This window comes from Perissodus microlepis, chromosome 12, assembly GCF_051167445.1.
Source record: "Perissodus microlepis isolate ML-2025 ecotype Zambia chromosome 12, ASM5116744v1, whole genome shotgun sequence".
NCBI classification, from domain to species: domain Eukaryota; kingdom Metazoa; phylum Chordata; class Actinopteri; order Cichliformes; family Cichlidae; genus Perissodus; species Perissodus microlepis.
Genome location: NC_140472.1, coordinates 7,315,087 through 7,337,716, shown reverse-complemented (window position 1 = coordinate 7,337,716; position 22,630 = coordinate 7,315,087). Strand labels below are relative to the sequence as shown.

At 40.1% G+C, this 22,630-nt stretch overlaps 1 protein-coding gene across 2 annotated transcripts in view; it reads left to right on the top strand.

Annotated features, from left to right (window-relative positions):
• unc5db (unc-5 netrin receptor Db) overlaps positions 1-22,630 on the top strand; it is a 292,277-nt gene that overhangs the window by 242,571 nt on the left and 27,076 nt on the right. For both annotated transcript variants that reach the window (XM_084946399.1, XM_084946400.1), the window contains one exon: positions 14,004-14,231. In XM_084946399.1, the coding sequence (XP_084802525.1) occupies positions 14,004-14,231 (228 nt within the window). The remainder of the gene's footprint in view (positions 1-14,003; positions 14,232-22,630) is intronic.

Sequence of the window (22,630 nt, the reverse complement as noted above, 5' to 3'; positions counted from 1 at the left end):
CAGTTACCGTTCCCCTGGAAACCTTTGATCAGTAGTGGAAAATGTGTATTTCCCAACCAGTTAGCGAGTATTTGCTAGATGTCTCTGGCTGTCACTTGGTAAAAGTGGTCTAAAAGAGGGTGCTGCAAACACACAAACCAGAAAAAACAGAGGAAAAAATAAACAATTACATTTTCATTGTATAATTTAATGGCTATGACCATCCCTAATGATCACTGTGACCTTAAGTCTAACATCAACAAGGACCCCCAGAATGACCTACAGTTCCATAATGCAGTCTTGTTACTAGCAGTGGAGTTTAAAGTCGATCAGATGAACTGTTGCAGAGAAATGTGAGGAACACGCACAGACACACACACACATATAAAAAGACTCCTTCTTTTAACATTAAACGCTTTTTCATTCCAACAGTGTCAGCGTTTTCTTTCTTTTCTCCTTCCCCTCCAGTAAAGAAGATTGTTTTCACTGGTCTGGATGACATCCCGAGAGCTTAATCTCAAACCCCATAGGAATAAAAAGCCCCAGTTGCTGTTGTCACTTTGCATTATTTGCTAGTGTTTTTGAACAGCAAGCAACAAGATGATAACAAGACATGTGGGGAAGGAAGGGTGGCATGCAGGGGGGGTGATGTAGTCAAGAGAATATTCAGTCAGGCAGTAATGTAAATGTGAAGCTGACGTAAAGTTTTTTGTGAAACCCGAGCACGGGTCAGAATAATGAAGAGCGCAGGTTTGCCCCCCGGCTGTTGTGGTGGTTGTCGGCACTTAAAAGAGCTTGTTATATAGGCTGGATTTGTCAGCTCTCTACACTGTCTGCTTTTGTCCTGAATAATGTTTTTCTGAGCCGCTTTGAAGAATATTCAAGCACAGCAGCCTACATATGCAAACCTCAAACTTCATCTAAACAATTTCAACAATAGCTTCTTTCTGACAGTGAAGTGTGCACATTGGGTTTTGCAAATGGAAAGGAATGGAAATGTACTCATAAATGTTTTATATATTTACATTTTGTTAAACATAAACTCAGTCTGCATCACATAAACTAAAGTAACAGTGGGACTGGAGCCTCCAAAAATGAGTCAGTCTCCAGTGAAACCATATTCTGGACAGCGATGTCTCTTTCTTACATAGAATAAAACCAAGGCTCTGCTGATAGCACTGCTAAGGTTAGCCAAACTAATCTGACACTGCACGTGTGTATGCAGAGCAAAAGTGTTGTTCTTTTCATCAAGATTTAAAACATGATTTGATTAACAGTTAATGCTGGTGAAACATAACATTGCATCCATTTTACAGTACATGTATATTACATGTTGTTAAATGTGGAAGGCTTTAGACAAATACTTTGGTCTCAGGATCATGGTTTGGTTTCCAGTATTAAACATCAGCTCTGCATTTGTAACAAAATGTTAATTCGGAGTCAGTAATAATAATCCATGGAGTCTCTGTAAGTGTGTCTGCTTGTGTGTACAGTATGTGTCACTCCTTTAGTTTTCTTGCCAACCATTTATACAGTCTACTTCAAATGTGGTTTGGGGTGTTGATGGGGACCAGAGACAGACCCCACTGAGTAACTGAGATTATCTTGTGGCTCTTCTATGGGTTAGGGTTTTGTTTGAGGTGGAGGCTAGGTTGTCTTTGTTAGTGAGCAGCATTGTCATACCAACAATAGTCAAGAAAACTGACAGATGCCCCAGTAATGTCACAGAATAAGAGTCAGGAAAATACAGGATTGTGAAAATTTTTAAATGAAATCATCGAGAAAGATAAAACCTGCCTGTATATGATTTCATTTGTGATCAAAACAAATGCTGTTAGAAAGAAGAGATTCACATGGTACTAGCAACCACGTGAATTATGAATCCCACTGAAACTCACTAATCCCACTGCTACTGGCAACCATGAACATGTTCGTCAAAGTATGGGATGAGTTTGACTGTTGTATGGACATGTGTCGTGCATCTGGAGAGGGGGCAAATTGAGCACTTGTTTTGTATGGAAAACTTTAGCTTCAGCCATGTATTTTAAAATTTACTGCAAGCTGCTGTGTCCATTACTTAAAAAATTATCTTTTCAAATTGGGTCACTCTTATTGATGTACCCTTTATATTGAGGAGAAGAGATTTAAATTAAGCGTGCAACCTGATTTGCAAACCTTTACAACATGCAATTTACCCATGATTGCTTCAGTTAAGCCAAACAAAACCATTTCTTACTTTTTTCAATTGATATTGTAAACAGTGCAACTTTTGTGAATAAGCCGTGAAACCAACCATATCTACAAAGGCTATTTGGAGATCACGCTAAAACACTTTTAGCTCTATTTAGTAAATCTGGTTCTTAGTTGCTAAAGTTTATTTTGCCTGCTGTCACTTCAGTGACATTCTATGTGGTTTGCTGTTCTTCCTCTGCCTGTGGTGACGCACATTTATATCAACAGCACAGCTAAATAAATTTAAAAAATCTACACATGTAAGAAAGTAATTCCTGGTAGCTTGGGTTCTGTATACGGTGCCCCTGAGAGGCCAAATGCTCTGCAACTTAAGAAAACACCAGCAAATGCACAATACATACAAACAGTGGAAGTTTAATAAAACACAACAGAAATAGAAAAAAAAACTTCAAGAAATTAAAGGAGAAAAATCACAAAACTAAAGGGTTTTTGGGAAGAGAGTAAAAGGACGGAATAGCTCAAAAGTGACAAGCTAACAGTAAACAGCTAATAACAAACATTTTTCTGCATTGTTATATAAATCTTTATGAATGTGAAACTGAATTCAGCATATCTCAGTACAATCCTTCTCATGTTTTGGTTTCTGTCACTTCCAAAGTTGGTCCGCCAAGTTATTGCGTCCCCCAGAAACACTGGTGGGTTTTTTTTCACCTTTTGTTGCATTTTCTTCTATTCCCATGGTGTTTTATTCAACTTCTGTTGTGTTTTGTGTGCTTTTGTATGATTTTTCTATTTGTTGCTGGTTTCTTAAGTTGCAGTCCGTTTAACCCCTCAGGGCCTCTGCATCTTTAGCCTAACTAACCACCTAACGGACACATCATCTTTGTACAGATGTAGAATATCCAAAGAAGCAAAACAATCTTTTTTTTCTGTATGCCTTGGAAAAAAAAATTTGTTTCACTGATTGTCAAGCTGGAATAGTTTCCAGTCATCCCCACACACCCCATCCCCACTCCCGTCACCCTGCATCAATAAGTGAAAGAGAATGGATGGATGGATGGAAATTCCCAGTCTTGTAATTGGTTTTGTTTTTCCAAATCTACTAATACACTTTATCAACTCACCTGCTGATTTCCACACTCTATTTAAATCAGAATGTACCACATGTATTCTGTCACATTCTTACATAAATGAGAGAATAAAATGGCTATGAAGTGCAGGTCACTCTTATCTACTTTAAGTCACCCAAGTGATCCTCAAAGGTGCAAAGGTAGCTGCCTCACTCACTAATACAGGGTCCTTCTCTGCAGTTATCACACCAACAGAAATTGTACACAAGTCAATGCCAAATTACAGAAAACAAGTGTTAGTTTGATCTCACTTCCCTCATTTGTTATATCCTTGCCCGTGTCCACCTTTATAATCTCTTTCTGAGATGCCACCAGATGCTGCTGCAGATTAGAAACCATGTCAGCTCTCCTGGGTCACTCAGTCAGAGATTAATGCCGTTCTGAAGGGCTCTTTTTGTTTGCTCACAGTTTAGTATGTGTGGGGGGTTTAAAACTCCCTTCCCTTTGAGTTCAAGTTCATGTTTACCTAACCTTGCCTTTTTTAAGTTTGCAATTGTGCAAGAAAAAAATCTTTTCAGTGTAAGAGGGCAATTTCTCAAGATGTGCAAGTGTTTTGAATGAGACAGAGGGGAGGAATAGAGGGGAAACGAATGAATACATGATTCGTGTCACTTTGAGATTTCACTCTAATATTAAAAGGGCGCAGAGATCCTTAGAGCTTCTTGGTTGGAAATAATGATCCACCACTGAGGCCTAACCTAAAGAGAGAGAGAGAGGAGTTTAAACAAGCATAATACCTGCAAATGCCCGGTGCCATTAAAATACCCTCATTTCGGCTGTCATTAAAATGCACATGACTCACAGAAGACTCCTCAACACTCCCAGCCACGCTATAATGTTATTCAATGCCATATTGCACTGTGTTAAGTTTTGCTTATGAGCATGCAGGAAGCATAAGTGCAAAATGCATAAACATAATCACAGGAGTCCCAGGCACCTGACAGGAATGTAGCTGAAGTAGTAACATTTAAATCTGTTTGAGGAGCACGGTGCCACAGAATATCTGAGCCTGGACTCTGACCTGGCCAAGAGAATTTATTATTCACTGATTTGGAATATGGTTTGCATGTGCACATTCTGGACATATGAAGGACATGGATGGTGTTCTTGTTCATTTCAGTCCAAAATCAACATGTAATCCCAAATTAACCCAAAGCATATTAGATTCACTCTTGCAGACTACACCCATGTCCTCAGGGTCATATTCTTAAGTCCTACGAGGGTAAAATATATTAAGTCTTTTAAGCAGGAAGTTGTGCCAGGGCTTAGGATGACATGCAGCGTTCTTCTATAAGGGTACCGAATACCACGAAGCCAGCCTGATATTTGGTAAACATACCTTCAACAGGAGAAACTCCAAAGATTGCATGGAAAGAGCACGGGATTAGGGAAATGCCAAAGACTTCAGAGAATATGTCAAAGGAAGATATCGAAAAAGATTTAAGCTTTGGTCAAGAGAAAAATCGGTGTCTGGTTTTTTGGGTAGAGAACGAGCAACTGATGTAGGAATCATCTTCAACTGGAGACTATTTTTAATCTGAATACAGACCTGGCACTGAACGCTTTGTCTGCAAAAAATTCTGAACTGTTTGGATGCAAAGCGTTTTAGTGAGAAATTTATCCTCATCCTGAAAAAAGTTGACATCAAGCGATGATGAGCTGATCCAGATGTTTCTAAACGGGAAAAGGAAGAAATTCTAAGGTTCATCCAACTGTCATTAGAAGGCAGGAGCAGGGAGAAGTTCATGGTTTAAGCCAGGAGCTGAATTATCACAATGGCTTTAGTACATAATTCAGGATGTCAGTGCAGTATTTCCATATCATTCTATATTCAGTACCGCTGTATGTTTCGAGTTACAAGAGCAGTTGCTGTCAAATGCAGTGGTCTGATTGGTCAGATCTGTTTATATACATGTGAAAAATAAAGCTTGATTCAAAAAAAATAAATGCTTCAAATTTTTCCTGTGAAACTGTGAACCACTTCATTAACAATTGTGGAAAAGTGGAAAATATTCACACAAATTTGGTGTGTAAAGAGTTTAAAACTAACTCACTGTATGGACACAAATGGACACAAAGTCCTTTTAGAACCAATTCCTGCCACTTGGCAGCCAGGCAGTTATTCTGTTCAAGCTCCTAAAGGAGTTCTTAAGCAATCTGATCCACAACTTTAATTTCAATTCACATTGTCCATAGGAGCCAGTGATACGATGGATAACACTCTAAAGGTTTGGTAAATTTGCACCAAAACATTTAAAAACCTCCCTCAAACCAATGAAGCTCACACATTTGAAACTGTCATTGACCTCAGCTGTGCAGAACAGTAATGTAACAGAATTAGTTATGCATTTTCCATTTTGGCTGTTGATTGGCTTCGGGTGGTAGAGGTGGGACAACTACCAAGTTGAGAATCCTATTGGAGAATTTTATGAAGTGCATTTTGGGATTGGATGAGCACCATCTCTCTGGTGAAATTGACCCTGAGCAGAGTGTCTCTCTACCAGCATTCATCCAGCTTGAGCCTCAATTCCCATTTATCTTTTAACAAGAAAAGAGAAGGTCCTTAAGATCAAATCCTCAAGATAAACTGAGATTTCAGATTTTTGTTCACTTACAAAACGTTCTGCATATCAACTCAGGATACTGTATAATAGAGGCTCCCAAACAGTGGAGAGCCTCCTCAGCAGGATGAAGGAGAGTTGAAGAAACGAGTACAGAGGGAATGTTCTAAAAAATAACTGGAACTCAGATATTATATTCCAGCCTGCTGAACTGCCCTGGTCACAACACGGTCAGCAGTAACAGTGACAGCAGGGGCTGCGACTCACAGCTCATGGAGACTAGGTGCATTTTAAAATCAGATAAACCAGTTTGCTTTTAGAACATGCACGGTTTCTCTGAGTCATAACTCTCAACAGAGATATTTATAATAAGCAGGTCTGCCCCGACAGTAGATTTTTTTTTTTTTTAATTTTAAATCAAACTTTGATCAAACTAATTTTAAAATAGTATTTGGTCATTCTAAGGGGTTTCCGGTCAGATGTGAGGTCCCCTACTAAAGTTTCAAGAACAACAACCAGCCTCAGCTGGTCACAGCCTCCAACAGGAGTTAAAGGCATTAAGAGATTGGTTCATTGGCAGGCAGGTTAAGAGACAGTTGTTGGTCGTCTTTATTGAGGTTCATTCTACAGAAATCTTGTTAAGACTTTGTAATGATAGATCTTGTACACCAAAGTTTTTCTTTGGTTCATCTTGGCTCAGGGTAAACGAATTGATCACATTTTCCCCATATCTGTGATATCTATGTTTATGTTTAGTGTCTGTTCTCTTTCTTTGTTGTTTTGTTGTTTTATGTTTTCATTTCTTTTTCCCGTTTTGTTTTTACTTCCTTTGTGTGCAGTACTTCCTGTCTTTTTTGCCACTTTTACGCTTTAATTTCATTTACATAAGTTAGTTCCTGTCTTTGATTTTTGTCTCCTCATTCCTTGCTGCTTTGTTTCATTTTCACTCACTTTTTACTTTTGCACGTGGTTAGATTAAAGCTCTAACCACTAAATGAGAAATTTTAAGCAGAAAAAACTATTTAGTTAGGTTTCAGCATCATTACTAAATGGAAGGTCCATTGGTTAGTTTATCTTGATTTCCTTTCTTTTTTCTTTTAATTTTAGCTAAAAAAAACAAAACAAAAAAAACTACCCTCTTGTGTATCAAAGAGATCCTCTGATCTTTATAGTACATTAATGGATACATTGCAAATGTTTTATGCTCAGCATCGGGCCCATTTCAGAAGAACTCTCATTAAGCAGCTCCACAGAGCAGCTGCTGTGCTGTTGTGAAACTACTTTGTGTTGAGACACACTCCTGTTTCCACGGTGAAAAAGAGACTAAAGTTTATTTCCAAATTGCTCCAAGTTCATCATACACAGTAGGTCAAAACATGTATATTGACCAATAGGTTGTACACTGATGTAGTTAAGGTTAATGCTGGTGTTTAAATAAACGCGTGGAGGTTTGCTGTTTTGTAAGACATATTTGCTGGTAACATGGCTTCTAATTGGCATGTTTCCAGTTAACTTGATTATTTGAGGAGAAATAAGTTGTGCTCCTCAGGCTGTGTTTTGGTACACTGTTTGGTCTCACAGCTCCTCATTAAACTGTCTAATCACACGGATTTCATGGATTCTGTCTGCTGCAGCTTACTGCGTGACAATAATTGTGAGATGGTTTGGATAAATAATCAAAAGACGATATCTGAAGGTGAATTTTGAGGCTCTTGGCCTTCTCCTGCCTGGATTATTCTGATTCCTTTTGTCTGGGGAGTAGGTTTACACAAATCTTTGCTAATCATATACCATTCACAGTTTGTCTTCAAGTATATTCCCTTTGAGTGAGGTTTGGAGAAAATAGAACTGCTTTCCAGTTGCTGTTGCTGCCTCATAAATAAAACACTCAGCATTGTTTATGATCACTATTTTGCGTCCCGCTATGTACTAACATCATCTGTTATGTCAGGAAATAGTTTTGTACACTCTCCCGAGACTGGTTACAATCTGTGTGGGTTTTTGCTTTGTGATTTAAACCTGCATTATGTTACCTACGTACATCATTATTCAACAGCAGTGGACTGGAATCCATAATACATTCTACTGTATACAGAAGTTCATTTGCAGAGTTTTCTTACCGCGATGTCTCTCGGCAGCTCTCGGCATGAATATTTACCTCAGCGACTCACTCTGCTGCAATAAGTATCGCAGTGGAACAGCCTCGAAAAGCGTGTAAGATAAATTCTGCCTAACCCTAATCCTTTATTGGAAGCTGTTCTAAAGTTTTGTAACTTTTAATCAGGTGATTGAATCACGTGACAACCAAACCAAAACAGGTGCTGTGTGAAGAAATGAGCAAATAATTATTTATTTAGCAATAAATAAGTGAAAATTGGAGCCCTGCAGTCTGCGAGCTGTTTATTTTCTTGTTTCTTCTTTTTTGTGTCTGTTAACTAAATTGACTTGAAATATGCAATAAACACTTCCCGGGGGGGAAAAAGGCCGTAATAGTATAGAAACGGCAAATTGTGTTGTATGTAATGACTTGTAATACAAATTGCAAATGGAAGTATGTGCATGATAACCCTTTAGGGTTATACTGTGCATAGAGGACATACTGCACAGTAATGAGTTTGAAAATGTGTCAAAATGATGAATATAAACCTATTTATGAGACTTTATGAAAAGATTGTGGCAACAGGCAACATGAAAAAGTGACAGTGGATGTTTTTAAAAGAGAAATATAACCTCATGGTTCCCTGCATTTCCTGCCGCATATAGAATTGAGTTTAAGGTGTGTTTATTTATTTTTAAAGCCATGCAAAATTTACCTTGGTTTACAACCACAGGACCTGCGCAAGTATTCTTGAGTCATGTCATCTTGTGATGACGACATTGGCTACATGGTCATTTTGAACCAAATTTATTGTTACACTTCTAATCTACAGAAAATAGCTCAGTGTGTAAAACATGAATTGTGAACTTAGGTAATCTCATATGCATGTTTTCAATTTTTTAGATAATTCCTTCTTTTGTTTTTGTTTTTTTATGTTTATTTTTCTGGCTTTTATCCTGTTTTCTGCCTGCTTTTTTATTGTTTACTGTCCTATAATGTGTACAGCACTTTCAGAGCTTTGATTTGATTTTTGTGTTTTAATAAGAGGTACAGCCTTTCTCCCCGTGCAGGGACCTCTGTGGCAGAGCAGCTCAATGAGCTGCTAAATGAGTTTACAGGTTAGGCCTAAAGAGATGCCCTGTTTTCTGGCATTTTCAACTCCTCACTGCAGGCATGTCATGTGCCTGCCTGCTTCAAGTCCTCTACCATAATCCCTGTCCCCAAGAAACCTAGGATCACTGGACTAAATGACTACAGACCTGTGGCTCTGACATCTGTGGTCATGAAGTCATTTGAGCGCCTGGTTCTCTCCTACCTCAAGACCCTCACGGCCCCCCACCTGGACCCCCTGCAGTTTGCATACAGAGCCAACAGGTCTGTAGACGACGCTATCAACATGGCTCTACACTTCATCCTGCAGCATCTGGACTCCCCAGGAACCTACGCCAGGGTCCTGTTTGTGGACTTCAGCTCTGCCTTCAACACCATCCTTCCAGACCATCTCCAAGGCAAGCTTTCCCAGATGAATGTGCCTGATCCCATCTGCCGGTGGATCACTGACTTCCTGACGGGCAGGAAGCAGCATGTAAGGCTGGGAAAGAATGTCTCGGACTCCCGGACCATCAGCACCGGCTCCCCTCAGGGCTGTGTTCTTTCTCCTCTGCTCTTCTCCCTGTACACCAACTGCTGCACCTCCACCCACCAGTCTGTCAACCTAATCAAGTTTGCAGATGACACCACCGTTATTGGACTCATCTCGGACGGGGATGAGTCTGCCTACAGGAGGGAGGTTGAACGTCTGGTGTCCTGGTACAGCCACAACAACCTGGTGCTGAATGCCCAGAAGACAGTGGAGATTATTGTGGACTTCAGGAAGCACACAGCCCCACTCCCCCCCATCATCCTGACTGACACCCTCATCACCTCTGTGGACTCATTCCGCTTCCTGCGTACCACCATCACCCAGGACCTGAAGTGGGAGCCCACCATCACCTCCGTCATTAAGAAAGCCCAGCAGAGGATGTACTTCCTGAGGCAGCTGAAGAAATTCAACCTGCCAACACGGACGATGATGCAATTCTACACTGCAATCATCGAGTCCATCCTCACCTCCTCCATCACCGTGTGGTACGCTGGAGCCACTATCAGGGACAAACAGAGACTGCAGCGTGTTGTGCGCTCTGCTGAGAAGGTGATTGGCTGCAGACTCCCATCTCTGCAGGACCTGTACACCTCCAGGACACTGGGGCGTGCAGCTCTCATCACAGCTGACCCTTCTCACCCTGGATACAGTCTGTTTGACCTGCTCCCCTCAGGCAGGAGGCTCCGGTCCATTCGCACCAGAACCTCTCGCCATAAGAACAGTTTCTTCCCCTCTGCTGTTGGACTCATGAACAATAACCGTATGACTGTTCCCACCACTAACACATGACCCTAAGCTGTGTTCACTGCATCATTCCATGTTTGGCACTGATCACCACCTGCACTCATGTATATATCTATCTACTTAGCACTTTTAATTCTTCTTTTTATTTTTATGTCTATTTAAGCGTTATATGACAGTATGTTTGCACTAAGTACCGCAGCAATTTCCTAATGTTGTAAACCTGCTCATCATTTGGCAATAAAACCCTTTCTGATTCTGATTCTGATTCTAAATCCAACTTGTTTTTTCAAGTATATGCTTACTGTTAGAGTTTATGTATGGTAGTTTAAGAAGATCTGTGTGTAAAAAGCAATGTGTCAAAGGCTTGTAATAATTTTGACTATGGATCACAGTGGTATCACAGATTTTGCTCTCAGTTATTGATGAGTGCAGTTCTGTTCAGAAATGCAGTATTTCCTAAAACATTTTAAAACAGCATAATAAAAACTGACTGACAGTTTGCGATTAACTGGCTTTTTCCTACATGATCACTATTGTTTCTTGTGTTATATCTCACTCTCAGGAGCGACATTAGACATTAAGATTAAGACATTAAAGATATTAAGATTTATCAGATGAGTAACAACGAAAATCTGTTAAAGACTATACTATTATTCCTATTATCCCTCTGAAATGAGGGAGTATCTGTCTGTCTGTTTATTAGCAGTGTAGTGTCCACACTGAACAACATATCATTTTCAAATTTTGTGTGATGGTAAATACCAGTGGGTCACACCAAATATGAAAATCAGTAAAAACGTACCTACATTACTCCCAATTGTTTGTGGATGGTCTTCAAACTTGAAAACTAGGCTAGGCTTGGGTGACATGAGTACCTAGGTTGGCTAATAATTTGACCTTGACCTTCATTGTTAGTGCCCAAGGTCGAGGCCTAGGAGGCCAATCATTTCAGCCAGTTCTGCTCCAATCATATGAGTAAAGATGATCAAATACACCATTTTAATATCTAATGCAGGGGTGGCCAACTCCAGGCCTCGAGGGCCGGTGTCCTGTAGGTTTTAGATATCAATTCAATTCAATTCAATTCAATTTTATTTATATAGCGCCAAATCACAACAAAAGTTGCCTCAAGGCGCTTCATAGATACAGAGAAAAACCCAACAATCATATGACCCCCTATGAGCAAGCACTTTGGCGACAGTGGGAAGGAAAAACTCCCTTTTAACAGGAAGAAACCTCCGGCAGAACCAGGCTCAGGGAGGGGCGGCCATCTGCTGCGACCGGTTGGGGTGAGAGAAGGAAGACAGGATAAAAGACATGCTGTGGAAGAGAGACAGAGGTTAATAACAGATATGATTCAATGCAGAGAGGTCTATTAATACATAGTGAGTGAGAAAGGTGACTGGAAAGGAAAAACTCAATGCATCATGGGAATCCCCCGGCAGCCTACGTCTATTGCAGCATAACTAAGGGAGGATTCAGGGTCACCTGGTCCAGCCCTAACTATATGCTTTAGCAAAAAGGAAAGTTTTAAGCCTAATCTTAAAAGTAGAGATAGTGTCTGTCTCCCGAATCCAAACTGGAAGCTGGTTCCACAGAAGAGGGGCCTGAAAACTGAAGGCTCTGCCTCCCATTCTACTTTTAAATACTCTAGGAACAACAAGTAGGCCTGCAGAGCGAGAGCGAAGTGCTCTAATAGGGTGATATGGTACTACAAGGTCATTAAGATAAGATGGGGCCTGATTATTTAAGACCTTGTATGTGAGGAGCAGGATTTTGAATTCAATTCTGGACTTAACAGGAAGCCAATGAAGGGAAGCCAAAACAGGAGAAATATGCTCTCTCCTTCTAGTCCCTGTCAGTACTCTTGCTGCAGCATTTTGGATTAGCTGAAGGCTTTTCAGTGAGTTTTTTGGATATCCTGATAATAATGAATTACAGTAGTCCAGCCTGGAAGTAATAAATGCATGAACTAGTTTTTCAGCGTCACTCTGAGACAGGATATTTCTAATTTTAGAGATGTTGCGCAAATGGAAGAAAGCAGTCTTACATATTTGTTTAATATGTGCGTTGAAGGACATGTCCTGGTCAAAAATGACTCCAAGGTTCCTCACAGCGTTACTGGAGGCCAAGGTAATTTCATCCAGAGTATGAATCTGGTTAGATACCATATTTCTAAGATTTTCAGGGCCGAGTACAATAACCTCAGTTTTATCTGAATTAAGAAGCAGAAAGTTAGCGGCCATCCAGGTCTTTATGTCTTTAAGACATTCCTGCAGTTTAACTAATTGGTGTGTGTTATCTGGCTTCATGGACAGATAGAGCTGGGTGTCATCGGCATAGCAGTGAAAATGTATGCTATGTCTTCTAATGATGCTGCCTAAGGGAAGCATGTATAATGTAAACAGAATTGGTCCTAGCACTGAACCCTGTGGAACTCCATAATTAACCTCAGTGTGTGAAGAGGACTCTCCATTTACATGCACAAATTGGAGTCTATTAGATAGATATGATACAAACCACTGCAGTGCAGTACCTGTAATACCTACAGCATGTTCTAATCGCTCTAATAGGATATTATGGTCAACAGTATCGAACGCTGCACTGAGGTCTAGCAGGACAAGCACAGAGATGAGTCGACTGTCAGAGGCCATAAGAAGATCATTTGTAACCTTCACTAAAGCTGTTTCTGTGCTGTGATGAGCTCTGAAACCTGACTGAAACTCTTCAAATAAACCATTCCTCTGCAGATGATCTGTTAGCTGTTTGACAACTACTCTTTCAAGGATTTTTGATATGAAAGGAAGGTTGGAGATTGGCCTATAATTAGCTAAGACTGCTGGGTCTAGAGATGGCTTTTTGAGTAAAGGTTTAACTACAGCCAGCTTGAAGGCCTGTGGTACATAGCCGATTATTAGAGATAGGTTGATCATATTTAAGATCGAAGAATTAATTAATGGCAGGACTTCTTTGAGCAGTTTTGTAGGAATGGGGTCTAAAAGACACGTTGATGGTTTGGAGGAAGTAATTATTGAAGTTAACTCAGAAAGATCAATTGGAGATCACACTGGGTCAACACACCTGAATCAAATGATTAGTTTATTAGGCCTCTGGAGAACTTCAAGAAATGTTGCAGAGGTAATTTAGCCATTTAAATCAGCTGTGATGGATCAAGGACATCTAAAACCTGCAGGACACCGACTCTCGAGGCCTGGAGTTGGACACCCATGATCTAATGCTTTGAGGTCAAGGTTACATGAATTAGGCGAAGTCGAGCACAAAAGTCAAGCTCATGAGCCACATCAACCAATGGCTCACCTAACACTCCTCTACACATCCAACAGGCAAACAGATGAAGATTTTAAGCTGCTTTAGTCTGCAAGCCTCTTTGCAATCTACCACCTCACCATTTCGTCCTTAAGTTCCACATCTAATTTAATCAGTCATTAGTCATTGTGTTTCTACTGGAAGTCTAAAAAACTATCCTCTCCTCACCTTTATTCCATAGAATAAACGCTGGACAGTGGCATGCTGCCAAATATAAATTAATGCTGATGGGCTAAAGCTTCTCCTGACTGAATTACATTTGTTAACATCTAGACGTGAATTGATTAAAGATAATGTCTTCATGTGTTTCACCTCTTTTTCTGTGACAGGAAGTGATGTCAGTGGAGGAGGAATCCACCTCATGTTATTGCCTGATGGACTCGACAAGCTGCCACTTGCTGCTGGACCAGCCAGGTTCTTACGCCCTCGTGGGTGAGCCCCTGACGCAGGCTGCCATCAAGAGGCTGAAGCTGGCTGTGTTCGGAACCATGGAGGTTGGCTCCATGAGCTACACCTTGCGGGTGTACTGTGTGGACGACACGCCACATGCCTTTCAGGTGCGCCCTTTTTGTTTATGGTTGAGCTATGATTGTGCTTTCCATCTTCCAGGGTCTAATTTATCTGCAAGAGGCCAGTAATAAAGGCCTTCCTTGCACTAAACCTGACATTATAAACTGCTAATTCCCAGGGCAAAACTAATTTAGTGCTGGACTGGTGCTAAAGTGGAACCTTTGGATGTATGGCTGCACTCCCCTATGCTTTGAGGTAGTTCCCCGTTTTATTTGATCTCTCATTTATTGGAGGTTATTTTATTTTTTAATGTACAAAAAGAATGTGTCAGGTAAAATGTTTATATATGGAACATTTGAAATGGGTCGTAGCTGCAATGCCAGCATCTCACGGAAATATATTTACAAGACATACTTACAACTCCACCAATGAAGGGTTTATTACACATATTGCTCATTTCTATATGTAAACCCAGTACATTCATGCAGGTTTGTTTCTCAGTAGCATTTCCCTTTACATGTTTTTGCCCTTCTTTTTTTTTTTAATTTGGGTACATGATCCACAACTTTACTGCTTCTGTTCACTCTCAACAGGCAGGCAGCTACTTATAGTAATCTAAAGGCAAGCACTCCGAGTTAGCAAGTGATGGATTTAGTCGTCTAACAGTCACATTACCTTTATGTGCCTGTAGAGACTTTAAAAAGTGAAAATCGCCACCTTATTTTGGAGTGCACAAAAAACCTTTAGTAGTGTCAACTTTGAAAGGCGTTATGACATCAGTCATATGTTACGCCCTGCCCATAGGTGGCCAGAAATTTTCAGGTTAGTGCAGATTTAAAGGATCACTGATGTTTTTTGGTCTGACACTTGCCTTGATGAAATAAATAAACACACACACACACACACACACACACACACAGATACAAAACGTTTTTTCAGGTCTATGCTGTTTCCACTGGTGTGTTTAGTGAAGCATAATCTTTGAGCTGCGCAAACCTCCTGCTAGTTCTCTGTCCTGATGTTCGTCAGCAGTTGTCACTTGGGTTTTCTACTTTCACTTCCAAATCAATAAAAACAAATCCGTACATAACAGACTTGGCTGATTTCTATCTGCTGGACCTACATAAACTGTTTTTTCAGCTAAATGCTCTAGTCATACCTTGCACCCTCTATTGTGGTACAGTACAGAGTTTAACTTTGAACTGTTAGCACACCTTTTCTGGCCACGATCAACAAAAGAAGACATTATTTGTCATGCTTTACACCTGTGGTAGGATTTTATTGTGTTGTATTCCCAGCTTTTAAAAAGGAAATTTCACAAATTCAGTTCCAGCTATTGACAGTATAAAAGATGGATGTAGCTGCTGTGATGTCACCTGTTGGCTTCTAAACTCACGTTTTGAAACCTCAAGGTGAACATGTCCGCCATCGTTATTTTGGTTGAAAGAGACTGGATAAGAGAAAACCTGCAGTAAAACAACTCTATTGAAAAACCATCCAACACTGGACATCAACAGCAAGACATCTTGATCAAGCTAACACCTAATTCAGAGCAAGGTAATCATTCAGTCACATGGGTAAAAATAAGACAGCGGCCTCCTCTATACATCTTGAAAAAAAATTGCAGATGGGTGGCTTCTGGTGATTATATTTTTTTTTTCCAAAATTCTGCAACTAATTGCAACTTGTGGTGACTAAATGGTTGCACAGCTTGAGAGTATTGCACAGTCCACGACTACTTTTGACCACAAGGTAATTGCACAGGTAGCCTGTTAGGAAGCAACCCTTCTGCAAACAGTTGCAGTTTGACTTTGACAAACTGCAATCACTCTCAGAGAGATTGTGCAATGTTTGCAAATAATTGCTGTCTAATTTACAAATCCAGACAGATTTCTGACATGTTGCTGTCAGTCTGAATGAGTCTTTGTCTATGAACACAACTCCAAGGAACTCGAGTCAACTGGCTGCCAGCTGGTTGCATTCTAGCTACAATCCTATAGAACATGAAGGTTGCTGAGTGCAAATGTAACAGTAACTGTTAAATGTAAATTTCTGTCTATGTAGACAACAACAAAACAAACAAAGTTAAGCTCTGCAAATAGCTTAATTATTTTTTTTAATCTCGCCTTAATTTCCAGGACTCTCAAATTGAAATTTCAGTCTTTTTGCAAATGTCCACCAACACTTGAGCTATGTATTTATACCTTTAAACACAAAGATGAATATTTTCCACTCTGTTAGGAGAGTGCAGATTGCACTGTAGGCTGTGGCCCACATTCACAATGAACATCTTGTGTGTGGTTGTTGCCTGCACTCTCTGAGGCAGCAGGGACCGCAACATGTGCACTTTCAGATACGAGTGATTGCACATTCATTACCACAGAGAAACAATACAGCAGTGTTTTAAACACTCTGTAGCAGCTTGATGGATGCTCTTCTTGTTCTTTTAATAGAGTCAGACATAGTGTGCCGTACTGTAATCGCTCCCATTCAAACATTCACCAATCATTCTTTTCTAAAAATCTCGTTTGACTTGATTATCCTTCAGCAACCTATAGGGTTTTAATCATTGAAATCTCATCAGTGAACATGAGGGAAATCAAGTTCTCCATCCTCCTGAGAGAGGCTTGAGAGTAAAGGAAGACAGAGCTGAACAGAGCATAGCGAGCCTCGTGACTGACTACCTCCTGACCAACCTTCTGCCATGCTGCCAACATCAGCGGCAGCTGGCTTTAAGATGCATTCTGGATTTGGTTTATGAATTCCCAGCCTGCCGAGCAGATGCCAGACTTTAGCATGTCCCCTGGGCTCCTGTTTGTTAGCGCCACATCTCTGCTGTGTGTTTTCCATGCTCCGGCACAAAGTCAATCACAGACCGGGATTCTGGATCAACAGGAAGCCTCATGCAACACAAACACTTGTGTGACAGAGACATTTTTATTTTCTTTTTTTTCCCATTTTTCTAGTTGAAAACAAAAAACAGAAAAAGAAAAATTGCAGGATTCTGTTTTCTTTGACACAGCACAACGTATGAAAAGAAATATGAAAAAACACAAATGGAAAAAACAAACATGCAATGTCATTCTTTATGTTTTGCATCTCTTCTAAGACCTTTGTTACATACAGTGGTTTACACATGAAGATGCCCACATTCACACTTGGTGCTAAATAAATACAAAAACTACATCACAGCACCAGTAAATTGGTAGATGATACTTGGAATCTTTTGGAGCTGTGTCCCGGACATTTCTCAGCATTCAGTGGGTGCATGATGTATGGGAAGTTGCCTTGGGGTCTTCTTCATGTTTCTCTCTTCCTAAGCAGATTTTGCAGTGTGGCATGCACATTATCGGGCAGCGCTGTTGCAGCTCTATGGTGTGATTGGTCTTCATCAGTGTTTAGGTGTGTGGTGTATTTTAAAGCAACATCCGCATGAATGCCATGACCCAAGATTTCCAAGCAGACGATGTTCATTTTACCACCATGGTTTTATTTTTGTGGTCCATCAGTGCATAACTCTATTAGCTCTTATACACAGAAGATAAGTATTTGGAAGACATGTTACTTTTTTGTTTTCTCAATCTGCAGCATCACTGACCCTTTAAAAACCACCTAATTTTGAATTTAGCCATTAACAAGTCTTACATCACCAACTTGTAACAACAAAGGCAAAAAGAGAGTGTCTTGTTCCTTAGGAATGAGCACCCCCTCCACCAAAAGTAAGTCCATTTCCAAGGCCACAGCATTTAGTCATGTTGGAGAGAAGGTGGATAAAACTTGCTACCTGAAAATACCACCTACATTAGTATTCTGCTGGCAGACCTTTCCTAGCAATGAAAATGCTCCTAGAAAATACTTTTCACCTCAACCTTTAGTCTTTAGCCTTGGCAGAGAATCACTCCTGAATTTTAACATCAGCTAGAAATAACTTCTAAAAATTAATCCAATGCTTTTTATCACAATAGATCCTTGTGACCTTCCGTCACTTCATTCAGAAGCATAATGTGAGTGTTTCAACAGCACATCAGGAAAGGTAACAAAACGTGACGTGTCTTTATTTGCCATCTGCCATGAGGAGGAGGAGTTACAGTTGACAAATTGATGTGTTTCAAATTGCACTAAGCATGTTTGAAATGTTATTTTGCCGGCTAAAGGAAAACAGACCAAGTCCAAAAAATAGAGAGACTAAATCCTATTTCTTTATTGTTTTTTTGAGCAGTAAAAACATGATTATACATTCACAAAGTATAATGAATAGGCCATTAATTAATCCCTTAATTAGACCGTGGTGCAAAGCACCAGATTTTCACCCTTGAATGAAATTTTCATCCACAGTTTACGTGGGTAACATTTTTAAAAAAAAATGCATACCTCTGAAAGGTGATGAGTTTGCAGCTATGGTAATGCCAGCTGGGGTTTAGTTGCTATACCACACTATAACTTCCAAACAGTGATGGTTGCACAAAAGAACGTTTCCCTCCCTACAAAAACCCTGTCATAAGCAATTTAAGTCTGACGTGTGGAGACTTTCATTCGGATGCATCTTTAACTACTTAAGAGGGTGAAGATTTGAGCAACCCTATAAATTGTGGTGAGATTTAAGTGCTGGGTTGCCACCTACAATTATTTTAACTCTGAAGCTTATTTCCTGAATCGTTTGGCATCATATTTAAAAATAATAATAAATTCTATTTTTCATTTTCATCTAATTTTGTCTAACCAACAGTCCAGTACCAAGAGATATTCAGTATACTGTCCTATAAAATGCTGCCAAAAGTATTCACTCACCCATCCAAATGACTGAATTCAGGTTCCAATTACCTTCATGGCTGCAGGTGTGTAAAATCAAGCACCTAACCCTGCTTCTACAGACATTTGTGAAAGAATGGGTTTAGAATTCAGGAGTTGGACCTGATCCCTTAGTTCCAGTGAAAGAAACTCTTAATTTTTAGTATACCAAGACATTTTGTACAGTTTCATGCTCCCAACTTTGTGGGAACAGTTTGGTAATGGCCCCTTCCTGTTCCTTCCTGGCCCCTTCCTCCCTTCCTGGGTCATTAAGATATAAATGCGTGAACTTGGTGTAGAAGAACTTGAAAGGCCTCAACCTGATAGAACACCTTTGGGATGAATTAGAGTGGTGACTGCGAGTCATATATAGACTGCTCCAAAAGTTGATACTCAACTGTTTTGCTTTTTAAAAACAATCTACCACACCCGTGAATTCTGCAGCCTCATATCAATACATTTGGAGTCAAATAAAAGTTTTGTTAATTGTAGGGTCTCTACCTTACAATAAAAAGTTGAATTGAATTGAACTGAAACTGAATCCATGGAGATATTAGTTAGACCAGCAGTCACCTGGGCAATTCTACAGTCGTTAAAATGGCCCTACAGTTAAGACTCTCACACTGAGCTGATATAAATGTGCTAATGTGAACGCATGACAGACAGACAAAGAAAAGATAATCTTGGTTTACGAAACTCACATAAGAAGTCTAACTTCTCTCATTATTCCACTTTATATTGAAAATAGTTGCTTCTATCTTTAAAAAATGTTGTATGGTCTTAGAAATTTCACATCATTAAAATTATTCACATTTTGTATTTCCTGATTGCTGCAGCCGTACTTGAGAAAATTATGCAGCTGGAAGACTAGTCTGCTATCAGACAGGATTATGGCATTGACCCTGTAGAATTTTAAGTTCTGTAATTTGTTTTTTTTACCTTAAACGAAGCTTGGAAGTCTTAGTCAAGTCTCTTTCCTTCTCTTTCTGCTGTCATCTGTAAAGGCTTGTTGCACTTATACATACTCATCTTTTGTGTTATTGGTTTAATCAATCTGTCATTCAACAATGTCTTTGCAGAAATTCACTCTAATGCTCATCATACCACTACATTTATATGGACTATATATAAATGGACTAATGACAGGGGATCCTGGGGACCCCAAGCATTATTTACTGTAAGATGCAATCATAGTAGCAAAATAATCCTAGCAAAACTCACTTGTACTTCAAGAATTATTAGTTATGTAATTATTGACAATGGCAATTTTATTTATATAGCACATTTCATTACATGAAAACTCAAAAAGCTTAAAACAGAAAATGAAGACATTAAAAAACAGTGAGGGTTTACAGTAAAACAAAAAACAACTACTGAGTGTAAGTGTGTGACCAGAACGATTTTTAGTCTGTTTTTAAATGTACACACAGATGTAATTGATCTATGGTCAGCAGGCAGCTTGTTCCAAAGAACAAGACCACAATAACTGAAAGTGCCTTCAATACACTTAGATCTGATTCTGGGAACAGTTAAAAGATCTGTACCTGATGACCTGAGAGGTCTGACAGTGAGCAAGTCAGACACGTACTGGGGGGGGGGGCAAACCATAAGTATTAAAATCATTTTAAAGGTAATTCTGCATTGTAGTGGGAGTCAGTGAAGTAATTTAAATACTGGGGTAATGTGGTTGATCTTCCACTTTTTACTGAGGATTTAGGGAGTCTTGCAAATAGAGTGATGCAATAATCTAACCTGCTTGTCTCACGATCTGTTTGACGCTGATCACGTTTTGGAGAGAGGACCCAAATGCAGACGCTTGGAGACTAGACTAATTTTAAGTGAGCTGTTTATTAAGGCTCAATGAATTCATACAAAAACAGAAAACAAAAGGCAAAAGGAGACTAAGACTTTTGCTAACAGAAAACTAAACTGTAATATGAAACATGAGCAAAACACATGGTGGAAGAACTGACTTTCCGGCACAGGATAAGGGGAGAGTGGGACAATACATACAGTGGCTTGCAAAAGTATTCAGCCCCCTTGAACTTTTCCACATTTTGTCACATTACTATGGAGCCCCGCAGGGGACATAGGAGAAAAAAAAATTAAGACAGACTTTTGCGAGATCTCGCAAAACAAACTCGGGATCTCGCAAAAGTTGAATTCCAACAATGGCGGCAGCTACTTAGTTGTAATATTACTCGTTCTGGGTCACAAAATACACTTTTAAGATATTTTGAGGTGTGAATGTAGTTGTGTAAACGTCAGATATCTGCTCGGTTTACAAGACATCACATATTTGTAAAAGTGCTCCGACGTTTTCGGAGATGTATGAAACTCGCAAAAGTTTTGCGAGATAATTACAAATGTGCAAAAGTTTTGCGAGATCCCGAGTTTGTTTTGCAAGATCTCGCAAAAGTTTTGCGAGATCCTGAGTTTGTTTTGCGAGATCTCGCAAAACTTTTGCGAGATCTCGCAAAAGTCCGTCTTAATTTTTTTTTCTCCCATGTCCCCTGCGGGGCTCCTTACATTACAGCCACAAACATGAATCGATTTTAGTGGAATTCCACGTGATAGACCAATACAAAGTGGTGTACACGTGAGAAGTGGAACGAAAATCATACATGATTCCAAACATTTTTTACAAATAAATAACTGCAAAGTGGGGTGTGCGTAATTATTCAGCCCCCTTTGGTCTGAGTGCAGTCAGTTGCCCATAGACATTGCCTGATGAGTGCTAATGACTAAATAGAGTGCACCTGTGTGTAATCTAATGTCAGTACAAAAACAGCTGCTCTGTGACGGCCTCAGAGGTTGTCTAAGGGAATATTGGGAGCAACATCACCATGAAGTCCAAAGAACACACCAGACAGGTCAGGGATAAAGTTATTGAGAAATTTAAAGCAGGCTTAGGCTACAAAAAGATTTCCCAAGCCTTGAACATCCCACGGAGCACTGTTCAAGTGATCATTCAGAAATGGAAGGAGTATGGCACAACTGTAAACCTACCAAGACAAGGCCGTCCACCTAAACTCACAGGCCGAACAAGGAGAGCGCTGATCAGAAATGCAGCCAAGAGGCCCATGGTGACTCTGGACGAGCTGCAGAGATCTACAGCTCAGGTGGGGGAATCTGTCCATAGGACAACTATTAGTCGTGCACTGCACAAAGTTGGCCTTTATGGAAGAGTGGCAAGAAGAAAGCCATTGTTAACAGAAAACCATAAGAAGTCCCGTTTGCAGTTTGCCACAAGCCATGTGGGGGACACAACAAACATGTGGAAGAAGGTGCTCTGGTCAGATGAGACCAAAATGGAACTTTTTGGCCAAAATGCAAAACGCTATGTGTGGCAGAAAACTAACACTGCACATCACTCTGAACACACCATCCCCACTGTCAAATATGGTGGTGGCAGCATCATGCTCTGGGGGTGCTTCTCTTCAGCAGGGACAGGGAAGCTGGTCAGAGTTGATGGGAAGATGGATGGAGCCAAATACAGGGCAATCCTGGAAGAAAACCTCTTGGAGTCTGCAAAAGACTTGAGACTGGGGCGGAGGTTCACCTTCCAGCAGGACAACGACCCTAAACATAAAGCTAGGGCAACAATGGGATGGTTTAAAACAAAACACATCCATGTGTTAGAATGGCCCAGTCAAAG